Source organism: Falco rusticolus, chromosome 10 (genome assembly GCF_015220075.1).
Source record: "Falco rusticolus isolate bFalRus1 chromosome 10, bFalRus1.pri, whole genome shotgun sequence".
Classification (NCBI taxonomy): Eukaryota; Metazoa; Chordata; class Aves; order Falconiformes; family Falconidae; genus Falco; species Falco rusticolus.
The window spans coordinates 14,702,629-14,729,792 of record NC_051196.1 but is presented as its reverse complement, the minus strand read 5'-3'; the positions used below and the strand labels follow the sequence as shown (position 1 = coordinate 14,729,792).

Sequence of the window (27,164 nt, the reverse complement as noted above, 5' to 3'; positions counted from 1 at the left end):
TTCATATTGGGATCTATTTATTACAAAAAAAGTGTGCTGTTTTTTTAATATGTGAATAATTATTATTTTGTTGACCTTTTACTTAATGTAAGCCCAATGTTTTTATGGAAAACATAATCCTAATGAGTTGGGCCCTTAGTTGACCTACTGAAAAAAAAAAAAAGAACATAGTAACAGAACATTATTAACAAGCTGAGTTGCATAGCACAATGCAGCACTGATGGTATAAGCAGGGTTATTATATTCCATATCTGGTCCTTGTGTAGTCCTCTTCCACCCAGTTGGAATACGCTGAATAGTCTTCATTATTAGGAAGCGTTATCCAAGGCCTTGTGATACTGATGTTGGTGTCCCCGTTACGGTCATCACACACCCATCTCCCAGACAGATAGGTGGTTCTCCTGGCTTCCGCGAGCTTGCTCACAGTGCTGGAGGTCATAGCATAGAAGAGGAAGGGAAGGAAAAAGAACAAGCTGTCGTAATGCAGTTACCATACATTCCACCTGGCAGTACTATAAAGGATTTCCCTTGCTGTTGTGTGTTGCATCTTTGCCAATGAGTCACATATACTAAGCCCAGTTGAGCCGCTCGCTTTACCTACCTGATGTGCTGTCAACACTGACTGACAGCGCTTAGCACAGGGTGTTACCTGACTAGTTCAGCTGACAAACTGTGCTAGACGAGCCTGCAGCTAGAACTGAGACACCTCAACATTTACCTTTGGGATATCACGGGTAGGCTGAAAGGGCAAATAGTCAGGTTAACTCTGGAGTCAAATCAGCTCCTGCTCTGGATTTGACGTCCTGAAATCACCAGATGTTCACGTAAGAGCACTCCTGACTTTTCCAGATCTAGTAAATATCTGTCAAGCGATGTCTCTGTATTTCATGTCATTTTAAAGGACTGTATTTTGTTGATATTGCATTTTTATCTTCACATTGGCATAGGCCAGATGGGAAAAAATATAAGGAGTAGAATCCCCATGTCTGTTCACAGAAGAATACTGTGTATCAGTGCTGTGCTATATTATATTATTACCTTATATTGTCTTCTGTTCCAAACTTCTCTCGTTCTAATTAATGTGAACTCTTGATTATTTTTTTTTTCTTAATTTTTAGTGAAATTTGCTTCTCCTTGTAACAAAGTTATTTTAGAACGGGGTTTCTTATGCAGCAGAGTTGAAGATAGTATTCGGCAAAACGATGCTATGAGATATTTTAGACTCAACACTGCAGAGATCCAGATATAGGCAAAGAACTGTAGTATTATCTTCTGCATATACATGCTTATCTTTGTCATGCAGTTTTAATGTTTTCAGCTGTTTGTTTCTAAATCTATTTATTCTATTTGATTAGCTCTCATTTAATATTTGAAAAACAGCTGTGTACAGTTAGCTGTGCTTGACTTAGGGTAATAAAACTCAGGCTATTCCTCCATTTCTCACAAGTGGTAATATCTGTAATACACTGGGAGGGTTTTTTGAAAGAAGACCAAATTAAATATTTCACAGATAAAAAATATTAAATATCTCTTTGGTAATGGAGTTCTTTCTTTGCTGTCAGTCTTTGAAAAATGATGAAGCATCAGCCAAAAATGATGTGCAGAAGCTTCTGGAACTGGGCCAAAAGCAAAGGTAAGCCCCCATTTCCTCCCTGCTCTTTCCATTTCCAGACTGAAAACTGTCAGACTAGGAAATGCCATCTTTCCTTTTACTTTAATTTATAAACACTACTGTATTCCAGAGTCCACTGTTAATAACATTAAAATAAGAGCAGGGAAAGTTATTAAAACAAGTGATTTATTTGCTGGTAATTGGATGTGTCTTAGGAAAATATATTAGAATGCTATAGTGAGATCCAGTAAAGAAAGAGATTTTGAATTTCTCAGGAAGATTTAGTCATGAAATTTTGTCTGGATAAGAATAAAATCAGAAGTTTTAGAAAATTACAAGTGCATGGTAATGCCCACTTAATTAAGTCATTAAAATTTCAAAATACCTGGATTTGCAGATGATGATATTTATTTATTCAGGCCACTTAGTTAAATATTCGTACGTGTAGACACTCAAAATCACTTGTGATTGTGCATATGTAGGAATACTTGCACTTATCTGTAAGGAAGGCAGTTAGCAGGAGAGAAGCACTAAGTTCAAATTATTCATTGAGCACCTAAGAAATAATGAGTTTCTACGGCTGGGAATGCAAGTTTCCAGCCAAGTCCTTAGTCTGAAGTCCCCTAGTGCTTCGTGGGAGGTAACTCTCATCATCGTTCGATTTATCTTCATTCTTGGAATTCAGACCAGCAAATAATAACATAAATGCAGTTTTAATAACAAGAAAACATAACTAATATAGGTATTACTTTTCCTGAGACAATGTTTTATAAAGAATGCATCTATACTTCATATTTTTCCTTAGAGAAAAACATATTTTTTTCATACTTAAAAAGGTCATGCTTCTTTCATTGTCAGGGATGCAATACTTAAATCACATGACCATCTTATTGCTGATACTGTATTTAACTGAAGCACATATGAAAATGCATTGCTGTAGAGATGTCTTGTGGTAAAACGACCTTCAGTTCTTCAATACACAACAAATAAAATCCATAATACAATACCCATAGAAGTTCTAATTTTTACTGTGATAAAAGAATATCAGATACATAAGGAGTCTTTCAGGTATTCCAGACAAGTTTATTAAATGATGAAAGCAAGACTAAAGCTAATGTCCTATTTACATACTTAGATGTTGTTTGGCTTTTGTACAACTGAAGGTATAAGTCTCATCATCATAGCTGCCCTTGTCACTGACTCCATCCTTCATACATTAATGTGCTTTTGTAGTATTTTGATTGTTATGCAGCTTTTATGAAATAGATTAATTGATCAAAAAGTGTTAAGGGACTGTTTAGTAAATAGATCTTAGTTGCAGATGGGAAAATTCAGCCTGCTAAGGGAAAAATTTCCTAGAATACTACAAGTATTCTTCCTGATCTGCTTCTTAAATAACCCCTTAAAGTCTGTCAAGGTCCACCCAAAAATACATGTTGACATTTGCTTCTAAGGGATCCAGTTATTGAGTCTATTGTACAATAGCTGTTCCCAGAGATAGACCCTGGATCAGTGCATCTAGCAATGTGCTGCTGAGCAGCCCTCGTGCTCCTTCAGAAAATAAAAGGCTTTTATAATACACTCCAGGAAAATGCCTTGGAGCTGCTGTGGGTACTTGACAGCTGTTTACAGGCTTACTAGATTTCAATTCCAGAGAGGTGTGTGAGTTCAGTGTAAGAAGGAGGTATTAAAAATGTACCAGGGAATCTCCCTCATAGAATTTCTCTAAGGAATGGTCACAGTTTATTGCCAAGAGCCTCAGACTGTCCTTCATCTGGAGTAAATGAAGAACAGTGAACACAGTGTTATGCTTAAATCTATTGTATTTGAACCACAATTCAAAATATATCCCAATTTTAAGCTTATGATCTTTCCTTGGACAAACATAAGCTGTGTTTGGTCTGTGAGCACTATCTTGACTATTCTCTTCAATGACGGATGATACAGTAAAGTTTAGAGTGCTAGAATCTCAGCTGGTGTAAGCATATGTAGTTCTTCTGACTTCAAATGAGACTATTTTTTTTTCCAACCCTTTTCTGTGAATTCTTCAGTATTTCCCCAGTAGCAAGTGAAACTTGGTCACTTATGGTGACTCAAGTTTTATTCTTTCTGTGCACCATCAGCACTTTGAAATGATCACATCTGTTTGTACAATAAGAGAGCTGCCTTGTGCTGATGGTGCATTGCTTTCATGCTGCTCAATCACTATTTCAATTAAATCTGTTCTGTACTAGCGTTGCTGGAGTTGCTAATAGTAGTAGAGTTATCAGCTAACGAGAAAGATGATTCAGCAGCTCACAAATCCTGTTCTTGTATGAACTACATGGTTTCCATTCCACTTCATTTCTCACTCGGCTAAATTATCTGACTGTAAACCCAGTTTGGTGTTGGTCTTCTGTGAAGGTTTATCCATGCAAGCAACAGCCCTGAAAAAGCTCTGCAGCTGTTTTGAAATATGTCACTCTTTGAATCTGCCACAGCTCCAAAGCCTGTCCTATGCTGTGGGTAGAAATAGGTGGCCAGGAGAGGATCTCAGCCAACTGCAGTTGTCACAATTTGGAGAAATTTGCTGACTGCATCAACCATGCAAAGGGGTTTTTTGATTTAAATAAAGCCCAATCCAAGCAATTATCCTCCTGTTTTGTTGGTCTTCCTTCCCCCCCGCCTTGTATGCCAGAATGCTCTAGTGAATTCTGTGTTGCTTCTCTCTAGAAAGGGCAGGGTGAAGGTTGGGTTTTATCAGAGCATTATTTATTTATTTCAAAGCAGGTATAAACTTGGTTCTTACTGATAGTAGTATGGTTTCATTTCGGTGCGTTTTCAGTAGCCCACTGTTCTCGCTTTTTTGGTGCCAATCTTTTTTGCTAGAAATTGTACACTGGCAGATGTTTTGCCCAGCAGGCTATTCAGTAGATGTAAAAGGTGGCCAAATTCCATCACAGATAATTTTTGTCTTGCATTGGCACTATAGTTCTGGGGGTCATTATGGTTTTATTAGAAAGACTCATAGACACAGTACATTTGTTCCTTTCAATAATTAAAGGTGTCTTTTCTTGAATCTGAAGAATTATTTCTTAATGGACACTTGTGATGAAGTTTGTGTTCTGTGTTTTCAACAAACTAGGGAAGAAATGAAATCTCTCCAGGAGGCCTTTCAAAAGCAGCTTAATGAGGCAGCTGAGAAAGCAGAAAAGCAGCAGGCTACTGTGAGTGATTCCCTGTCCCTCTTTCATTGTTTTTGTTTGTTTCTTCTGTCTTTTTTTTAATCCTTTTGCCTTGAGAATTTGTCATTCGCTCAAATAACTTTGCATGTAATAAAATTTGGGTTGCAAATATGTGGTAGTATTGCACTCTACAAGCTTCAGAAAAAAGAGGCTGGAAAAAGTTTGCATGCTACCAGCCCTGTCTTCACTAATTTTTGTGGGATTTGGGTGTGTGCAGTACACTTTTGAGGATTTGGACCTGGAGACTTGATCCTAAGTCCTTTCCCTGATGAGGTTATCTTTATGGACCCTCACATCTCATCTATACCAAGGTACACTGCCACACACCCATTGACTTTTTTGGAATCACTACTGATTTTCAAGCAACAAAGTAGATGATAGAGCGTCCAATTTTGACCATAGTAGATCTAATTATCACCACAGGAAGGCATTAAGCTTCATTAAGATTTCATGCTTTAATGAAATTCTGTTTCTGGATAAATTGTACAATTGGTTGGATTTATGTGTAGCACTGTAATGTTGCAGGGTATAAACAGACATACTTTTACTATTGCAGAAAAAAAAAAGGTAGAATCATGTTTTCTGTTTAATTCTAAGATGTAAAAAGGATATTTTTCCTATGTTGCTTAGCAGTATTTCTATCACATGGACACCACAGAGCATAAATTGACTAGATAATCTCCAGGGGTCCCTTCAATTCTCAAGTGTTCTCTGATTTTAAGTCTGGATTTGAAAACAAGCTGCTAGAAGGATTTATAGATCTATTTTTAGTTTCATATTGGATAATTACTGGTTTATTCGGTAAGATTTTACTGTTTCCCTAGCTCACAAAACAAGGATCCTTCCAAAACAGAGGTTGAAAAAGAATTGCTAAATGTAGGAAATATTTACCTATGCCATCTTTTGTATCAATGTGATTTGTGTGTGGCTTTATGCCCTTGGTGAAGGACACCCTAGTTTATGCCCTTGGTGAACAAGATGTGAGAGTGCATGTTTTACATGCCACCTTCTAATTAGAAAAAATGTAGATTTTGAACAAAAGTATTCCTTTTGCTGGTTTCTTTCAATTACTGTGATTTTACAAAACACTTTTCCCCCTTTGTTGCTCCGAAGTTTGAAGGGTAAAGACACTGTTTTACCTATTCTTGTGTTCCCCCCCGCCAAGGGGATTTTTGGAACTTGTTATTTTGTCTAAAGACCAAAACCCCTCTTTTTTTTCTTGAGAGGAGAAAAGTAGTAAACTGAATGCTGTATTGACCTTGAAATGAATAACATATTTTTGGTGTCTCTCAAGAGCCAGGGCAACATATATGCAGGGGAAAAAAAAAATTAAATACTGAGCATCTAGTTGTCTTTGCTAAGTACTCAAACTTGCTGGTTGAAAGTTGGCTTTTTTCAGGTGCATGGACACAATCCCACTGGCTTTGTCAGCACAATGAATTCTGGGCTTACAAATTAAAGGTGGAAAATATATTTTATTATTTAATCTCTTATTAGATTTTTATATTAAAGGCTAATTCAGCTGTCAGTTAAATAAATCTCAGAGATAGTGGACGGATTATTGACTCTGTCTTCTTTGTGATATTGTGCTTTTTAAACTTGAGCAGCAGTGCCTTGCGTAAATGCAACCCACACCCCAGCACTAGAGAAGAGCACAAGCTATGCTCTACACAAGTAATAAAAAAAACCCTACTGTTAATGGTAAGCAAAAATATCACCTACTGCAGGAATGAGGAAAATCCCCTCTGAGTTTATCCCAGAATTTGGCTTGGAGCATTGTCAGCTGGGTAGAGAAACTGGCTTCTTAAGCTGTATCCTCAAACTTGCTAATAACAGAATATTAAATTTGCCACTGATTTTAAGGAAAGCAGAACTGTGTCCTTGGTTCGTGACATTTATTTCTTTATGCCTCAGGGTATAATGTACATAATGAAGCTCACCAACACACTGAAACTGAATGTACATTCCAAAAGGCCTTCAGGATCCTCGGATGAAAGTGCAATAGAAATGGAAATAAATATTATTACTGTCACTCAGGGTTTCTTTACACCTGGTTTCTCCATGTGTTACATGAATGCTATGAAAGAAGGTCTAGGTACTTTGAGGCAAGCCTAGCTAGAGGATAGGAGCTTGAATTTAATTCTGATTTAATGAATTGTGAGTCTTGTTTCTAATCCAATTTAAGCACATTTTATTCTACAGGATTTGGTGAAGTAAATCTTGATTTTCATCAGAGTAAATAAGAATAGAATTATATTTTTTCAAAGCCAAATGAATAAAAACACTGGACGGGGGTTGGAAATACATATTTCTTTTCTGCACTTGCCAAGGAGGCATAGTGCAATGTTTACTGTATGTTAATTGGCTGTATATATTCAACAGGGAACACCTGCCTGAAGGTGATCTTTATTAGGTAAATGCAAAAATGTAAGTAAGAATTTAAAAGAATTAAATCAAATCACAAGCAAAATAACCTGGAAAGTATTTGAAGACTCTGACCAAACCAAAAGAACAAAGGAGATGCCGCGGCAATGCACTACACTTTGCATCCACGTCTTGTGCAATGTATAGCAAGAGTCTTCAGTATTGGTTGCACAAATGATTCATCAGAAATAATGTTATCAATGTTAATGTTTGTTCTTTTTCTTCCCCCCCTTTTTTTTTTTTTTTAATATCCCCCCCCCCCCCCCCTTAAAACCAGAGAAGCCAGGAATGGTAGGCAGCTAAAAAGTTGCTGTTCTGCTGATGCGTTGGTGGGTGCAGCCTCTCAGAGAGCAGCAGCTGGAGCTGCTGCCAGGTAGTAACAACTTGCTGAGGGTAGAAAGGGCAACTCTGGCTTGAGGAAACAAAACAGAGGTGTAAAGACCTTCCTGTCCTTTACAGCACTAATACACTGAGGACTGACCTGGAGGCCCTTGGCAGGAGAGAGCGCTCCCTTTCTGGGTTCTTTGTCCTCTGAATCTGTAGCACTAAGGGGTGAGAACAGCAGCAGTCCGGCTTGGGACAGGTCTTCTCTAGAAAATATATGGCAGACCTCAGGTAAATGTATGCCTCTTGCTTCAGTTAGTCCATCTAGGATAGTAAATTGTGCAGATGAATACTAGTTATGATGAGGATGGTTTAAATATTAGAGTATTCCTATGTTGCCAAGTTCAAGGTTCAAACACACTCTTCCAGAAAGCTTTGGCTTGAGAGGGAGTTTCTCTACAGACCATGTCATGCTAGAACTATGGATTACTTGTGTATCAAAAAGCATTTCCTAATTAGAGGAAGCTTGTTAGAAGCACTGTACTGAATTTAGTTATACAAAATGTATATAATATGTGTAAGACGTCATTCCAAATCACCTGTTGTCCTCTTTAACAATTGATGAAGGTCAACAGAGCTTTTTGTTCTCTATTTAATATCAAATACCTAAGGAATTTACAATAGGTTTTTAGACAGTGAAAAAAAAAATTATTAATATTGTCAAGCTATATAGCTACATGTGAAGTGGAACCACTTCATCCTGAAACAGGTTCACGGGATTAGAGATCATGGACTAATTTTCACTTTTGTTAACAAAAAGCCAGAGGGCAAATGACACATGTAACTTGACAGTGGTTTTTTTTTCCCCCAGTGAATTCGTTTAACTAGGGTGAGTAATGAGTCTGTGTATCTGCATTAGGTTAACAGGCTCTTAAAGCTTTTCGGAGAAGGGCTCTTCACTTGGCTGTGCTTCATGCTAACTGCTTGTATCTGAAGAAAGAGGGGTTTTTTTGTTTTTGTTTGTTTTTGTTTTTTTTTTTTTTTTTTTTTTAGGAAATGACCTGGAGGTTTGCAAAGTTGGTTCCCATTAACTGCAATTAAAGTTTATAAAAAGAGCTGGATAGCTCTAGATGAGAGAAAAAATAAAGGATGAAACAGCTAAATACTCAAAAACAGTTTGGCTAAGTAGAGTAAACTCAGCTGCCTTTTTTGTTTAGTTCCTGTTGGAATTTTATGTCATGTTAACTATTTGTAAAAAGACATGGTGATGGAATTGTTTGACAATACAATTATAGTACTGTCTGTCAAAATATAGGAGAAAATATGTCTGTGTAAATTCTTTTTTCCCAGTTGTTCAGTGTTCACTCTGAAAAATGAGAATTAAGTAACACATTATGTATGACTTGTAAAAATAAACAATAAACAACATGGTTATTTTGAAATCAGTAGAGTTTTTCTTAGTAATAAAAGACTAACAGAACATGGAGAATTTAAATCAGATATCCATCACCAAACAAGAATATAAAGAACCATCAGAAACTCACACCTGCAATATTTTTAATAAAAAGAGCAGATGTTCATTTAACTTCAAAAATATTTTTGTTTAGCAGCAGCCCTTATGACAGGTCCTAAATTCCTAAATATCTCTTTGACAAAAATCTGTTTTGTTAATTAAAATATAACTTGCAACTTAAAGTTATGTTTATCTAAGAATTTTAGTAGCTAAAAGTATATTTAGTTTTCTTTTTAAAAGTATTTAACACTTTGTAGAACACTTTTTCCCAAAGGAAAGAATATTTTCCATGTGTTAAGTAATAGCCTAATAGTTCTCTCTGGCTTTTGGAGTCAATTCCTACACTGTAACTTGAAAATTAGACCACTAAAATTAATGTTGCGTATGTTACGTTTTCAGTTATTGCCAAAACAGTTAGGTGTTAATGAATGTATTCCAATCCCATCTTAATTGCTCACATCTTAGTCCCGACCAAGGTACAAGAAATCTGGAAGTAAGCAAATAAGTGTACAGCTGAGCTTTGACTGTGCAGTAATGATGCTGTATTGGTATTCTTCCATCCCTCCTGTGTAGTGAATAACTAACTATTGTCTGACTTTTAGAATTAGATCACTGCCATCTGCTAAAGCATTCTGTATTTCGATAGGGGAAAATTTAATTTGAACATTTCAAGGTCACAAACTGCTGTGAGTAAAGGCCACTGGATGGAAGCTGTTGCCTTTAATAAATGTAATGAGCTCTGAAACACACAAAGCTTGGAGTACCTTGGATGTCTGTCTCCAGGAGACAGTAGCAGTGTCCTTGCTTAATATTGCAAAGTTCAGCCTTAGAACAATATATTTTAATTATGTATTTTCATAATTACAGCTAGATAGTAATTAAAGACAGCCAATGTGTGGAGGGAGGTGAATGTCAAGCAAGAACAGAGTGTGGGTAGAAAGGAGGAAGGGATGTAGAAAGTTTCTTAGTTGAAATTTTTCAGTTTCTGTGCATTTTAATTTAGAGCTGGGTATAAATGTCCATTCTTGTTTATTATGCTATTGGGATTTGGTGACTGAAAGTACAATTTTTACATCTTTTTCTGGAAAATGATATCCTTTGTCCTTGGGGCTGACAAAAAGCATCATGCAAATGGTCTGATGCAGAGTGATCTGCCATAAAGCATGAAATTATAGATATAGATGTGTGCTCCCTTCTATATAGCTTCCTGTAGTTGTATTTTATAGATAAATGGTTCTTCAGTTGTTAGAGATTAAGTAGAAAAGCTTTAAAAGTGCTGCTATAATATGGAAGCAAAAGTTAATGACTACTTAGTTAATATTGGTATTATTTTGGAAAAAGAAAGATATGTAAAAAATAGGTTTTAATTATTCAGATAAGCTAAAACAGTAAGTTTGCACTATTTAAGATGTTCGTATCAGTGATATCAGATGCATGTGTATGTGGATAGTAATTAACAAAAATTACTGGTTTAACTAACAAAGACTGCTGGTTAAATTAAAAGTACTGTGGTGTCTTAAACATCTCTTCCCTGGAAGATTCAAGCTGATACTTACAAGCTGTGGATACAGAGCACACAGATAACAATTTTGGTATCATATCTCTTTAATTATTTCATATATACACAGACTTAGAAGTGAAGTGGTTTGAAGGAATATTAATATTCTGTTGAGAGTTGGGACTAGGAAAGGGAACACTCTTTAATGGAGGTCAGTATATATTTTTTTGGTCAGTATTTAATGGCAGCTGGCAAATATTTTTGAACAGCTGAAAAAATGCCCCCACCCACCCCACCCCCACCCCCCCTGTGAACGTTTGTGGGGGTTTTTTATGCTTTTCCCTGATAACCCTGATCTCTTATTTTGATTGTGTCTAAATCTCAGTATTTGTGGATGTGATTGCTGGACAAATGCTGAATATCTTCATCTGCTGTTAAAACATGACCCTCAAGGGCAGCTGGATGTGGAGTTAGGATTTCCACAACCAAACTGCTTAATATTTTGGAAGAGTTTGCAAAAGAAGTTCCATTTATGCATGTCAGGCGGCACTGATCTCATAGACCTCCTACCTGCTTTTCTCTTTTAAGTGCTGATAGTGTCCTCCAGCTTCTCTTTTGGCACAGACGAGAGGGATGTCAAGTCTGGTGATTGTTTTTAAATTACCAACATCTGTCTACTTGAGTGTGGACATGATTCTAAGAACAGGTGTCTTGTCATGCAGATTCAGTGTCATTTTTTATCTACAGAACATCCAAAATGTTAATCTCTAAGTCAATGTCTTTATAATCTAAATCTTTTCTTACAGGGGTTTTGTTGTTCTTAACAAGTCTGCTTCAATGGAGGGTCATGTGGTGGTCAGAGGACATCCTGGGCATAGCAATCATGAGATGATAGAGTGTTCGATTAACGGTTAAACTGATGTTTACGTACATTTCAATAACTCACACTCAACATTTCTTAAAACTTGTAGATTAACTTTTTGAAGACTGAAATGGAAAGGAAGAGCAAAATGATCCGTGACCTCCAGAACGAGGTAAGAGGAACATTTGATTGTCACCTCCATTCAAACTTTATACTGAAAGAGTTTATGGTTTGGTTTCGTATTTTAAAAGCATGTTTTTTTAGTAGAAAGATAAAACTCTGGTTAAATACTCTAAACACAAAAATAAATAAAAATGATGATGTGCATTTAGAAATAGTATTTTATTCTGTGCAGATATTGACTCCTTGTTCCTGGTGCATAGGTCCATAGTACATCTCTGTAACTTTTGCTGTACTTACTGTGCTTTTTCATAAAGGAATGCTTCATTTAGTTCTATGGATTATTGGTACACAGTGAAACTTTATCCACAGTGTTATTACCTGCTTTTGAAATACACAGCAAGAAGAGGTGAAAGGAAATAAAATCTCAGAATTGAGATTCCTAATAAAATTTAAACCACCCGCATTCCTAAAATATATTCTTATCGTGCTGTTTCTATGATGTTTCTATCGGTGTTTCTATCACTGAGTGAACAGTTTCTGGAGCCCTGGATAAACATTACTGAGGGCATCTGTGATTAAGGCTTCTCAAAACGAAAAAAAGAAATAGCATCTTGAAAAGTGAAAATTAACCTTGGAGACAGAGCAGTGATTAAACTAAAGATAGTTACTTGATTAGATGGGAAGTAGAACACATGAAGCAAAACAAACTTCCAGTTTACTGAGGCCTTCAGTGATGTGTGTTCCAGCCTGGCTTACCTGCTGCTGCTTCTTCCTACACATATTCAAATTACATGGGATTTAACTATTATTCAGGTGTCCCCGGAATTATTCAAAAAGGTCCATCTGATGTTTATTACTTCTCTCTTTTCAGGTCATAAAATCAGAAAGGGGGGTGGGGGTAGGGTGGAGATGTTTTACTGAGAAGAGGAATAAGGCCAGGTTATTCTCTAGGGAAATAGTGAATTAACGTCTAAATGCTCTACATGGAACTACAGAACCTTCCAGTACTTTCTTCAAATGTTTCAAACTTGATGTGGGAATAAAAGGATTACCTCTTCCAGAAGGAATGTAATAACAAAGACATAGCTAAGGGAAAGGGGCTTAATAACATACGCAGCAAAGAAGAAATGAGATGTAGAAAAAAATGCGATTGAGATTTGGTCTTCTGGGTTTTCCAAACTGCATGAGAAGTGATAGAGGCTTGTTTACTCCCCACCCCCTCATACACCCAAATGCTCCCCTCCCAAGATACAAGGGGTTTGCACAGCTATATATTGAAAACAATAAAATGGGGTGGGGGAGTGCAGGGAAAAGTTTGATGCAAGGGCTTGACGGTGCTTGCATTCAGGCGATGTAGCTGCCGTTCTTTTATTACTACCCTATCCAACCATGTTCACAGAGATAAATACTGGAAAATTCTGCACAGGTGATCTGGTTTTTGTTTGTTTTTACTTTAATTATATTGCCTGAAATACTTCAAATTTTTTATGTCAACTTGCAAGATGTTCCAAGTGTAGGAAAAGTTTGTGGGCACTATTGATTCTGCACTTATTTTAGGAGGAAACACGGAATAGTACTTGTGACTAAAGAAGCGATGTGGTCCTAGTGTGCCCTGGAAATCAGAAGCTCCAGCATTCTTTTCTTGGCCCGGTCACCTAAACTTGCTGTGAGAGCAATTGTATTTGAAACCTTTGCTTACTAAGCAAACTGCACTTCTGTGCATCAGCTCCTGTGTGGAAAAAGAACCAGTAGCTATAGCTAACCAACAGCTTTCTGGTAAACTTCTATGCTATGTTTCCCTAAAAGAAAGTCCACTAATATCCATTTTTCTGGTATTTCAGTAATTGTTTTGAGGGTTTCCATAAGGACTTTATCTTTTGACAGCAATTTAACCAAATTTAAATGGTATGATTTAGAGGAAACATTTTTATCTAAGTCCTGCCTCCACTCCCTGTATGTACAGTATGCTTTGAAAAATCTTTCTTAGCAAGATTAGATATGCTATAATAATCGATAGCATTTTACATGTATTTTTTAAAAGCACTATCTCCTTACAGATCTATAGAGACAGGTAATGAAAATGGAATTCCTTTCATAGATGCTTTTGTCCTTCTGAGTATCACATTCACACTCAGTTTATGTTGGCTAATTCTGAATTTTGCAATCTCAGGCTCTTCCATGACTATAAAAATAGTTCCCTGTTTAGTTCTGTTCTTCCAGCATGTGCCCTGCTGCCATCCAAGTTTGCAACACAGAGACAGGAATAGATAACGACAGCCTTCCAATTGAATGCAGCAGCTGTGATGTAGTGTATGAGGAGGGGACATTGTACAGAAAGGCAATTTTCAAGCTATTCAAGGCTTTGGAAAAAAGCAGTTAACAACAAAAATAGTCCCTTGTGTGAAGGGAAAAAGTGCCAGATAAGAGCGCATAAAGATTAAGTTTCTAAAAATCCCATCTTTTTTAGTGGTCTCTAAGTGCTTCCTGCAATACCAGAAAAAAATCTGTCAGACTTCCAGCTGTAAGGTTGTGTGGATTGTGTTCATGTAGGCTAATAAAGGATTGACATGTAAACAGGTAAGCTCTTCTTTTGGAAAGTTACTATTATTGACAAAGAAACCAAGAGGTTTGGAAATTCAGAAGCACTGGTGGAGCTAAGAAACTTGGCATAAATGTAGAGTGAAATTGAATATGTATAAAATACTTTGAAAATTTTCACTTTTGGAGATGGCCTGTTACAGAGTGAGCAGCTCACTTTTATCATGTCAGTCATGTATCATTTGTGGAAAATGATGCCAGAACTGCTCTAAAAATGAAACTGAAGCAGGATGCTGTGTTTATATCAGAAAAATGATGGGTCTCGACAGTTGCTCTTTGCATTCAGAACCGATTGTTTTGGGTGCAGCTCTGAAAATGCATAAACACGATGGATTCATTTCTTAAATGAAAATCTTTTCTGCACTGATGTGCTTTCTGTTAGTTTGTTATTCCTTTCCTACTGGTACACCTGTAAAAACCATGTTCCATTAAAGGTTCAAGGTGAGAGTCCTAGCTGATGTACACTCATGTGAATTCCTTAAGGTAAATGTGTCCCTAAAAGTTAATAAACGGTGTATATTCTGTACTGAAAGCTAGTGAAATGTTATTCAGACTTGTCACATGGACATTATAGTTGCCTCACAGACTTAGAAATGTCAATTAAAAAACTTCCGCCCTTATTTGAAACAATTAATTATGTAGATTAGGTAAGAAATGACTGTCTAGCTTGTCACGCTATGTTTGGGCAAAGCTTTTACAATATCTCTGCATATACCTACATTAAGGTACGTTAATATCTTTACAGATATACAATCCCGCATATTTATAAAGTTGATCCAATGGTTTATATCAGGCAATATATTTCTCTGCTGTTTAGGCGGTGACAGAACTTTGAAAAACATGAATTAAATAAAAGATGTATAGTAGTACAGGCAATACAAAGTAAACCAGGAATTGAAAATGAATTGGACTGTAGCTTTCAGTAATATGTGTTCTTTTTGCTAAGAAGCAGTTTTAAATAACTACCTTGTAAACAATACTTTTGCTCTATTCATGTATAAATTGTGGTTATGGCTCTAGTGTTGAGTAAATCATCCTAAACCAGAATTTTCTCCACTCTCTCTGTAATAAAAGGTACAGTCACAGCAGTTTAAAGTCTCACCTGATCTATCGGGAATTCCATGCCCTGCAGGGTGAATTCAATCAAATTGCATTGAATTATGGCGAGGAAAAAACCCCAAGAAACCTCCTTTAGTGAAGCAGAGATGAAATTCTAAGGCTTTGAGACTGTGTGCTGATACTATTCTATCAAGGAGGACAATGTAGTTCTTCAGTCTCCCTCGTCTGCAGATAAAACTAACTTTTTTCTAAGTATAAAAGCCTGTCCCCCTGAGAAGAAAATTGGGTCAAATATTGATGCTTCTTTGGGTACTGCATGAGGTCTACAATTCAGAAAACATCCATGAATATTGGAGGCAGGGGCACTACCCGGGGAAAAGTGAATGAGCAGGAAGGCTACAGGAGCACCTTCAGATATCACCTTCTGCTGAAGCGCTTTGAATTCAGTATTGTTTCTTGATTGATTACACCTTCTCTTGAAGTGAAATAAAGTCTTTTTTGTTTTTTTTAAATTATTTTCTTTAAATTGTTCTTTGAGGATTTGTACTGAATATGATGAGGAAAAGATGGAAATGCGGTTTCACCGGTTGGAAATGGTTCTTAGGACAGAGGATACTGAGATCATATGGAAGGCAATCCTACTGCATCACAATTGTCAGTGAGAAATATTTATAGCTATGCAGTAGCAACTGCAGAGAATGTTAGAATAAGACATTGGTTTTAGAAGGTTTTTTTTTCCTGATCTTGTAGACCCAAGAGCGTAGGGGACACTTTCTCATTTGCTTTTGAGTCATAATCAGAATCAGAGTCCCAGTTAAGGGAATGTCACAGATCCGCTATGTCCAGACCCCTCTCTCCTAGGGACTACCACGCTTTTGGTTTCTTCATTCATTCTTTACATCCAGATCCAGGGTTTAGTGATTCACAGCAATGAACTATTAGAAAGTGAAGGAGGTGTTCAAATAAGAGTATTTAAGGAAAATGTAATCTTAATGAATGAGAATACTAAAAATTCAATATAGACTTATTAGGTTTTTTTTTTTATCCTGTATTTAGCCACAATGTTTAGCAACTGTCTGCTTGGATTTTGCCCAATATTCTTTGTTGTCTTGTCAATTAACTGTGGTGTTGAAAAATCATAGCACTGTTCTTTTGTAATCTTGCTGAATCATTCTGATGTCTTTACTCAGTTTTCCCATGCTGCCCAGGACACTTTCATTAAATTCTTATTTTTGACTTCCTCTTTCATTAAGTCCAAAATTCCAAAACAGGTCTGAATTCTTTATTTTTCTTACTCATCTAGTCTCAAATCTGTCTAATAGACTTTGTATCCCTGAAGCTTGGTCTTTTTCCGTTGTCCTTTGTAGGAAAATATCTTCCACAGAGAAAAGAAAGGGTAATTTCCAATCTGTGCTTTCATGTCCTTTCATAGGAAGCTGCTAACGGTAATTAGTGCTCCCGAATGCTGATGCTACATAATGTGGTAGTGTCTGAGGTAAACTTCTATCAACATTTCGGAGATCAGGTTGTACAGATCTTTGGGATAAGGGAGGTGTTAGAGAACTCTGGTGATCTGTTTGTCTTATTTTTATGCAAGCATAACCAGTATGTTTGAAACTAAGGGTTAAGTATAGAAAGTCCCTGTAGTTCACTGCATGTTTCAAAAAGGGAGCAAAACATGAGGTATAAAAGATTATTTTGAATAGTACAGTTTGGAAGAGCTGTTTTCTGTCCTTTGCGCACGCAAGTCTCAATGACATCTGTTGCAGCTCCATCAGGCAACGGGGCAGCATGAAACTTAATTAAAATCTCTGATCTTTGAACTTGTACAGACAGTTTTGTGAATCCTAGTGTTATCCAAATCCGTGTTTTTCCAGCATTACAGTCCTCAAGGGCAAGGTGGCTCAGAGCCAAGCTGAAGAGATCTTTAAGCACAGATGAAATTTTATAATTAATGTAAAACTTTCCCTGAATCTAGTGTAAATTTTGCCAAGCAGGAAAAGAGAAGTGCTGATCTTATTTATTCATGTTATGCAGACAAGTGTAAAAGTTTGCTTTTAGCACCAAGATGTTGAAGTTATTTTAGTGGAAACACCACTTAAAAGGAGGTGACAATGGTATATGTGGCTCAAAAACAAAGAATGTAAATTGATACTTCAAAATTTTGAGTATACTCTCTTGATTTTTATGCTTAGATGAAATAATATAAGAGCATTTAATAATCAGATTTCCACAGTTTGTAAATAAAGAGAAGGTAAGCTGTTTATTGTTTTCATTGTTACAATTACTGCTATCAATTACTAACACTTGTCACAGGATCACCGAAGAGGGATCACCCTTGAGGAGTCGTCATCCAAATTCACTATTGGTGTATTCTTCGCCTCCTAAGAGACCACACGTTACTTGATAACATACAAATTTCTAAATATATGTGTGACATAAAAATACACTTGGCTTATTAATTTAGGAAGTTGCTTGATAAAGTTAAGATGCTGCACCTGGCAGGCTTCTCTCCTGGGCTGAGAGCTCCCCAGAGACTAGAAAAGTCAGGCTACTAGATTATTTGGCAGGGATGTGCCTCTCGTAAATCAATAAGAATTTAAAGAAAAAAGACTGGTGAGTCATGTTATGGTATACCATAAAAAAACTTGCATTGATTTCAATGGAGAAAGCTTGATGTGTTTGCATTTTATTTAGGATCATACTGTTGAATACCAATGTTTTATTTGCTAAGTTCAGTGGGAGCAGAAAGTGTTTTTTTAAAAAAAAACACTATTTTTTCCTATTCAGAGATTTAAATTAAACTAGACTGATGGCTTTTAGTACTTTTTAATTTTATTCAAGAAGAGGTGTAGCTGAAAAATGTCAACTTTATATGGTGAAGTACTTCTCAGCTGAGGGTTGATAGCCTGTGACTTTATGAAGATTATAGTCCTCTCCTGAGACTCATTATCCTCTAGTTGTAATTGGATCAAACTAAATACAATATTTGGAATGATAATTTCAGTTACGTATGGATATTCAGAGAGGATAAAAAGATAACAATAAAAAAAATACTTAATTGAACTTCATGTTTGAATTATTCTAGAAAAAAGCCTCACACAAAATTTCTAAGTTTTTGGTCGTCTTATTACTTGAGCTGAGGTGTCTGTACAAGCTGTTCAGCTGTAATGGGACCCCACCACGTTCTAAAAGTAGAAGCACAGGAAACTTTTCTTTTGACAGCAGAAAGAATTGGTTATCACCTACTTTGCATCTATTTCAGCCTGAAACCCTGGAATATTTTCAAATGCAGACATTTTTGTCCCTGCAAAAAAATTCAACGCCTTAGGAGGGATATTCAAATTTGTTCAACTGAAATACTTATGTGTCACTCTTCCTAATGAATATCTCAGGTTTGTTAGGGAATTGCTTGCCTTAAAAATGATAAAACATTTTGCAGTGCAGTGGGAAAAAAACACTCATATATCAGTGGTCTCTTCCTACAAAATCACTGCAGCCAATTCATTATATATTACTCTAGTGATGGGAAATAGTTCACCTTCAGTGTCCAGTCAGCCTCATGCTGAGCCTACCTGTAGAAATTGTGCTATGCTGAGCCAAAATTGCCAATTTTCTGTTATCTAGAATCATTTTAAATGAGGGAGTTCTAGAGTCTTCTCTCCCACACTGCCTTCTGAACACTGTTCAACCATATTTAGGGCTGCAGATGTTATTGGAGAAGGAAAGAATAAATAGTTCTATCGACTTGTCACTAGTTTTAGGCATAACAACTCGAGTAAGCTGCATTGATTTTATTTAGTTGTCATTTAAGCACTGTATTGATCCTGAAAAAGCTGGGTTTATAGCTATGCTATAATTTAAAAATACAGGTTTCATTAGACTGCCTTGAAGTGGCTTTGCCATATCTGTCCCAATAATTCTTCCCATGGAGTGAATCTTCTGTTATTCAGAACTTGATTTCACAATTTTTGCAATCGAAAATGTTTAAAACAACAACCACAATAATGGTTTAATTATTCCCTTCTTTTAATTGTCTGTCTTGTAAACAATCTAAAACATGCAGAGTTTAATAGCTGTGGAAATGTTTCTTAAGTGAAATTATAAGGGTTTAATGAAGCAGGTGCTGTTTAAAGTATTCTGAAGGGTATTGTCTTATCTCAATTCTCTTTTGTGAATAAGGATCTGAGTATTATTTGATTGAATAGCTATGTGAAATCAGGAAAGGTCTGCATGGATTAAAAAATAAGTTGTAAAAATGCCAGATTCATATGGTTCATCCACAAGCTGTGCTGTCTTTTATGTATTGTGATGACATTCTTTCAAATGTAAAATAGCTATTCTATTTCAGACTATAAATTTAAGCCAGCGTCTCTCGGATATCCACTTCCCAGTTGTGCGCATGTGTATTTGTATGTATGTATTTGTGTGTCCATTTAAATCCAAAACACTCTTTACATATGGATTCAGATACATATTTATGTGTGTGCTAGAGTACAATGTGATGTTAAAAAATGGCTTCAAAGTACCAAAATGCCAGCAGCTGATTCACTGAAACCTGTAATGTTCCTCTGGATGTGCCCAGGAAACTTTTCTTTTTCTGGTATTGATTTGCTGATCTTATTTCTTGTATCAAAACCTCAGATCTTTCTAGGTCACTCTGAAATTATTCTGTTTGTGGCAGATGTTTTGGTATTTATGTAAGGTTATTTTTTCAGCTGATTTCAGAGGAGTTTTGCTCATTTATCGAAGGAAGTAATTTTATATTAATTTGAAGTACTTCAGGATAGCACTGAGCTAGAAACCCCACATTTTTAAAATTAGACTCGGCAATTGTCTCAAGTACCAGTGTATGGAAACGTATCCATTTAGTCTTTCTTAAAATGGTATCAGCCTGCCATCCTTAATTTTGACAATGACTAGCTGGTATTCTGCAAGAACGAGTACCTTTAAACGTGAAGGATTTTATGCCAGGACCCATACTGAGATGCTGGTTACCAGGACAGGTCTACTTGCACCACAAAATGATGTTGCAGTGGAAGAGCTGGGATGTGCTTTGCAGCTGCAGGGCTGGGTGTGCTCTGCCACCTGTAGGCATGAAAGGGCATTGGGGGAGTTTTTCCAATGTAAAAAAATTCCCAGACACCATAAAAAGTAAAAAAAATGTGGCATCTTCGTAAGAAATAGAACAGCCATCAATGACTACCTTCTGTTTGGCTGTGTGTTCTTTTGGGCTGTTTATTTGACCTTAGAATATAAGGTCAAAGCAGGATGGTAGGAACAATTGTGATGAGAATGTTTTTCTTTCGCGGGGGTGAATGCAGGCAGTAGAATTATCTTTCATTAATTTCCAATTTGTCGATGTCTGGTAGGATACTGATTTCCATTTAATATTGGGTACACGGACAGGAAAAAATATGGGCTATTGGAGACAGCAAAAGACTTGTGTAAAACAAATTTCTCTGGAGACACGTGAGGATGCCTTGGTTGATGGCTATGTGGCTTCAGCGTGGCCCAAATGAAGGAGGAGGAGTAGATGGGCAGCTGGTCACCTTCTCTGCTTGCTCTCTGCTGCATCGCTTCAGCAGTCACAGAGGCCAGGTGAACCCCATGAAGTTTCTGCAGTAATTCCCATGTATTGTCTGTATTAAATCAAATACTTGTTCTGCTATAAATCTCTCATTTTTTCCTGCTGCAGAGTCTGTAGGCAGCTTAAACTTAGTGGACTTTTTTTTTTATCTCCCTGAATTCCCAATAGCATAATTTGTGATTTAAAAAAAAACAACACAAACAAGTCTTTTCTTGCAGTGAATTTGTGTATTACAACCATGAGCTTTTGTATATTTGGCCAGTGCTAGACACTCACTATTTAAACTGTAGATTTTACACTGATGAACTTTAAGCCTCAGGAGAAAAAAGAAAAAAGAAAAAAAAAAAAAAAAAAGTAGTGAAGATCTGGAATCTGAGAATTAAAATCTCTTTCTTCATTTGCCAAAAAATGGACAGAAATAGATCAAGGATGTATTAGCACCCAGGCATGAAATTCATATCCTGTAGCTGTTCAGTGGATGCTGATTAGTTTGGAGTAAAAGGTGTAACCTGTTATTTACCAGTGCTTTTTTCCTGTAATGACGTCTGTCATCAGCATACTGATTCAACAAGATACCTGATGGGGCAGCAATTAATTCTTGTTATGAAATCTTTCTCTCCTTTTTTTTTTTTTTTCCCCCTAACAATACTGTCATCTTATTTTAATTTTACCAGATTATAAAATGTAACATGGAAATTCATTGTGAAAAGCACATTATTTTTAGCAAAAAATGTAAATGTGACATACCAAAGAACCAGTTAAACCCAGAACTTCTGAGACGGAAAGATGCAGTGATTCGGTTTTCTTCATGAACTACTTCGGCAGAGTCCCCCTGCCTATATGTTATGCCTTTTTGGTATACTCTACAGAATCTGGGTGGTGTTTTTTTTTTAAGCTTCATGCTGCTCTTTTAAGCAGCATTTCAACAACACACAAGAATTGTCTCACTGAATTGGCTCTTATGATTATAGTTAATTACATCCTTTTCTGGGTCAGAGGGTGACTGTTTTTCTGTGGCTGCAAAAGGAAAAAAATGAAAATTTCTTGAACTTTCTCTTGTTGCAGCAAGCAAAAGCAGCAGATCCCGTCTGATTGTTAAAATATGGACAGCTAAATTAGAAGCAGTATTATGGCATGCGTTTCACCAAAGCCCTTGCTTAGGTGGAAAACACATTGTAAATATCATTTTTTTTCATTGATGCAAAACCCCAGTGAACTGTTGCCAACTCTTGGTTTTATCATTTGGGTAAAATCCAGACTTATTTACAGTTGAAAAAGGCGAGTGTATATGTGCAGTTGATATTATTCTTATTTCTACTGTGTTGCTTACTTCAACTTACACTCTCCGCACAGAGAGAGTACAGAGCAGAAAGCCATCGGGTGGGTGGCACTTTGTGTAGTACAGATTGCATGGTTGCTGTGCGTCCTTTAAATTTGTTATAAAATAATAGCCAGTTGTTATGCTGGTTTAAGCTTGATAAACGATGTTAAAATTGGCAATTTAAAGTTAATTATTTTTAATCATTACACAGCCCACACCTTTAACTTTTGGAAAATATTTGATTTCCCTGTCATCATTCTGGTCTTTCCAATGTAACTAGAAGTAGCCCTGCAAGTGTTCAAAGATAGGAAATTGAAACATAACTTTGCCCTAACCTTTGGGGGTTTTCTCTTGTTATTGTCAGTGCTTTAGAGTGTATGCTTCTAGATCTAATTCACATTTCTTTTGAAGTTTTATTACATACACTTTTAATACAGTCCAAGTGATATTACTCTGTTCCGTTCAATTAAGGTTGACTTGAAAATAGTCTTCAATGTTTTTCATGCTGTAACTTTTACTCGTAGAGGCAAGTGGAGGAGCCAGGCAGGACACTTAACAGTGGTGTGAAGTACTTTCAGTTTTTGCAAGCTTATAAGCAGAACTATGCATGGAGAGAATTCAAGACCATTTGCTTAAAAGAAAGAGACTGTTGCCTTTTGGTAGGTGACTTAGAGTGAGAAATGTGTGTCTTTTATGGTGGCTGCAGCCCTTTCATTTTGTGGAAATCTTAAGGATTTTTTTTTTTTTTTAAAGCACGTGAATGCATTTATTTTGTGATTCCTACAATAAATGTTTAGATGTTTAGCTTCTGCTGTCTTTGGCCGGTTGGTTTTGTTTGCGGTTTGTTGATTGCTTTCATAATCTCAGGAACAGGGCTGCTTCTTTTAGAAATGTCAGTGTAAACCCAGTATTTTTACCTGCTGATTTTAATAAACCACTCACCAAATCTGCAGCTGTATAACTGATCTACTTCCACGCCTCAGCAGAGACAGTTCAGCCATCTTAAAGTCCCAACAGAAGCTTGTGAGGTATTTGGACAGTCAGACCGATTCGCTTTACTCTGTTGAGCTTTGCATCGGGATCCCTCAAGTGACCAAGTGACCGCCGATTCTCTTACCTGGTGAAGCCGTGGTGCCAGCAGCACCTCTGAGATGGATGCCTTTGGTGACGATAGCTTGGTCGGGTGTTCTTCTTGACAAGCCCCTAATCAAGGTGCCGATTGTTCTATGCCTTATTTTCCCATTTCCTTCCTTGCCAGATATCTGATTTCTCTGATTAATTAATTATGCCAAAGGACAGCGAGTAGGACCAATTCTTCTTAAATGAAATAAAATGAAATATCAGTTGTGTTATATATTATAATTGGAAATAGGACCACATACCTGTCTAGCTCGGCAGATTTAATGTTTGCATCATGTTTAAGTCATGTCTTGGCTGTTAGTATTGCAAAGCATAGTTACTCTTATCTGCCAGAAATATGTCTGTGAATCTATGTATTTAAATCCTGAACTTGTGGGAATTTGGAATGACACAGCTTAATCATCGACGTAGGATTTGGATTTGGAGATATAATTAGGGATTCCAAGACACACAGTTGCTGAGCAGTAGGTTCATTAAAAGATGGATCCTCTGAAAATCCAGCTGCTTTCAGAAATATTGGAATATATTTTGCAGATCAAAACATACCGCTTTTAAACAGTCTGTGTAGTCAGCTGTAGCTTTAAGAAGCACCCATGAGAAGTACATCTTCTATGACCTAGAGCCAGATCTCTAAGATAGTTCTGAAAAGTATATGAGCATAAAAGTTATTAAATCCGCTGGGCAGGTGCATTACTTAGATTGCCTGCCTATGACTGACAGGCCAATATTCCGGTTGATATCATCGGATTGGGTAAATTACATTTTTACATCCTTTCTTTTCCAAGACAAGTATTAATGTGAAATCTGCAGACTGTCAAATTTGCTTTCTTGTCCAAATCTATTAGCACTTAGTTTCAACTGAAATAAAAAGGAAAAAATCTAATAGGTATTGAAAAATAAAGTATGGTTGAATTAAAAAAAAAAAAAATTAATCCTGCGCAGTGTCTTTTGTGGATACTGTCTTCAGAATAAGTGTCATGTGTATGTTTATGTATTTTGTGCAAAGCATAAAAAGCTTTTATAGAGGGCTTAAAATTTCTGTATTTGGAAAAACATGATCCTAAAATCCCCAAAATTCCAGGGTTGGAGATCCCCCTTTGGAAAGATGGCTATGTGGGGGTTGGATCCACCCCCATAAAGAAAGAAGCCAAGCTTAGACCTTCTGCAGTGGCAGGGAGATGCTGTACAGCAGAGCTCGTTTCCCAAGCCTTTGAGGGAGCGCTGGCCGCTGGCGAGGCTGAACCTGCCCAGCAGCACCCTGTTAGCCATGGGTTCAAGGAGCAGAGGACAGAGAGAGCAGATGAACAGCACTGATGTTTTTAAAGCATTTACCTGTGTGGTTGCAGCTTTTTCTATGTGCCCTGTTTGCAACTTGGATGTGATACAATATTGAAAAACACGAACCTCAGGAAGACCCGTTTGCTGACACTTGGCTAGCACTGGATCAGTGTAATTCAGTGAAGTCATTTCAGTTAAGCTACCTGACTTTGCAGCAGCTATTTGGATCCGTATTGAAGAAAATATGGATCTCTTGGGTTTGTGCTTAGTTTGTGTTTTTTCATGTCACTCCAGAATCTCCACCTGATGAGCAAGCAGGTATCTGACACACCTGGCCTTTTGCTTGCTGTGTAAACCTTTTCCTCTTATGGGAGCAATAAACGGTCCTGGGCTGCTCTTCATCTCTTTGGAGAGAAGGTACCTCACATATCTTTTGGCTTCTGTGTGCACGCATGGACTTTCCTAATGTATTTTAGAGATAAATAACATGCATTTCTCATTTATTTTGCTTTGCTGCATTTGCTGGTACTTTTTTTGGCTAGCAGACCCCTTTAAGACTGTGAAGCCTTTCATGTTAAGGCAATGCCACCGCAGTGTCCTCCACCGTTCCAGCTGCAGTTGCCAGTTCCCAGAGTGGAAATCTGAGGCTGAGTCATAATTTTTGTGCAGCTGCGTGAAACTTTCAGTGTTAGTCAGTTCAAGGCTATACACAGGAATGATGGACCTGGTGTATAGTCATCTTAAATTACCAGACAGGCAGATTAATTTCTTCCCCTCTCCTCCCTTTGGTCATGCAGTTTTGTTTTCTAGATAGCTTTGTCATCACTTACCGTGTCAGCCTGTACTGAACATGGCTGGCCAGCACAGCTAACTGATGTCTGAGGGCAGGGGATGTGTTCAACTCATGACTGACATTGCACATACCGATGCAGTATATGCGATGCTTTTATTTTGGGATGTGCTATATTTTAGTCCCAGCCAGATGAGGTTTTAAAAGCATTCGTGATAGTTCTCCGGATGCATAAACTTTCTTCAGGTTTTTCGAATCTATCAGCATGTAGTGTTTTCCCATCTTATTTTTGAATCTAGACGGAATCTGGATAAAGTGTAACTAGGAATTAAATCTGATGTAATTTTATGCATCACCTACCACATTCAGCAAAATATTTTGCATTATAACCTCAAGAAAGAACATAAACATTCCTTATGCACGTTCATAGTCCTCTGAATATTTTAGTGGCATAGATGTTAAGATGGGAGAAGTAAAGAACTATTTCTTTCTTATTTGGCAGATTTTGTTCTATTTTTAGTAGGAAAGGTCTTGTGAAGGTTTAGTTGAATCAATATCAAAATAATTGTCATTATGATTAATATGCTTATATTCTATCCAGCAAAATAACAAAGATCATAAATCTAGAAAATGCCAAGCCTCTGTTTCTCATAAAGTAAGCTTCCAGTCCTAAAAATACCTTGTCAATATACAGACTGCTCTTAAGCTACAGAAAACACAGCCAAACAGACGTAAATATAATTTATCAAACTATTGAGTTAAATACAATTTTGAGTGATAATGTATTGACAGATGATACTGATATTTTTTTTTCAATTATTAAAGAAAACCAAACTTATAGAAAAGTTCTATCTGCAAACCACTCTCCTGTGCTTAAAAGAGAGCAGTCTTTAGCCCAGAAGGTAAGAGCACAGCATCATCTTAATGGCTGTATTGTTTACTGAGGATTGCTTTGTGTGTTACATGTTTTAAACTGGGCTGCTATTCAAGGAGAGATGTAAAATCATGCAGTACCTCTCTAATTTCTTCTGAGAAGTCTTTAAATACATCACTAACATAGCTTTCAAAGCCAGACCTTGAAAGCAATGCCTTTTCATTGTAAACTGATGCAGAAGGAATGATTCCTTCGTCCTGCTGTACAGACACTGCCTGCTGTCGGGAGGTGAACGCTCAATAAATGCTTCAGTTTCCACTGACGTGCATGTTCTGCTGTCTGTTGCTAGGTCTTGCCATGCTTTCCAAAAGGGTTTTACTTGGATAGCTGAAGCAAGGGGCAGGGGGAATGAATAGCCTAGGGGCATATCTAGACTCCTTTGCAGGGTCATCATGAGCAGGCGCATGTGTGGACCATGACTGACAGAGAAAGTATCTGGGAACGTTCAGCAGTCCACTTGACTAAGTGGTCACTTCCATCCTGGTTGTTTTTTTCCTGTTTTTGAAATTATAGTTTGGAAGCAACATGTGATTTATCTGACCTGTAGAGCATAACCATATAATTCCAAGATTGCAGGTGCAGCTTCAGATTATTATTCATGGCTGTGTATGTTTTCTATTCAAAACCACATTTTGTCTTGATGTGACACATCTGTGATGTGTTTACATCTGTCAGATGACTAACATGTGGTCTGAAGTTAAGGTAGGCAAAGCTTCCCCCATCTAACCTCTCCTTCTGTGTATGTACAGAGTTGAAATCACGCAGTTTATGGTTGATATATCACAAGCTTGCTCTTTCTTCCAGTTCACCATTTGTCTTTATTACACCATTTGCCCTGTAACTACACACATTCCTCTTACAAAATGCATCGTGT

The 27,164-nt window shown here is 37.0% G+C and overlaps 1 protein-coding gene across 2 annotated transcripts in view; it reads left to right on the top strand.

Moving 5' to 3' along the window:
* LUZP2 (leucine zipper protein 2) overlaps positions 1-27,164 on the top strand; it is a 309,887-nt gene that overhangs the window by 205,313 nt on the left and 77,410 nt on the right. For both annotated transcript variants that reach the window (XM_037403375.1, XM_037403374.1), the window contains exons 4-6: positions 1,563-1,633; positions 4,737-4,818; positions 11,567-11,629. In XM_037403375.1, the coding sequence (XP_037259272.1) occupies positions 1,563-1,633; positions 4,737-4,818; positions 11,567-11,629 (216 nt within the window). The remainder of the gene's footprint in view (positions 1-1,562; positions 1,634-4,736; positions 4,819-11,566; positions 11,630-27,164) is intronic.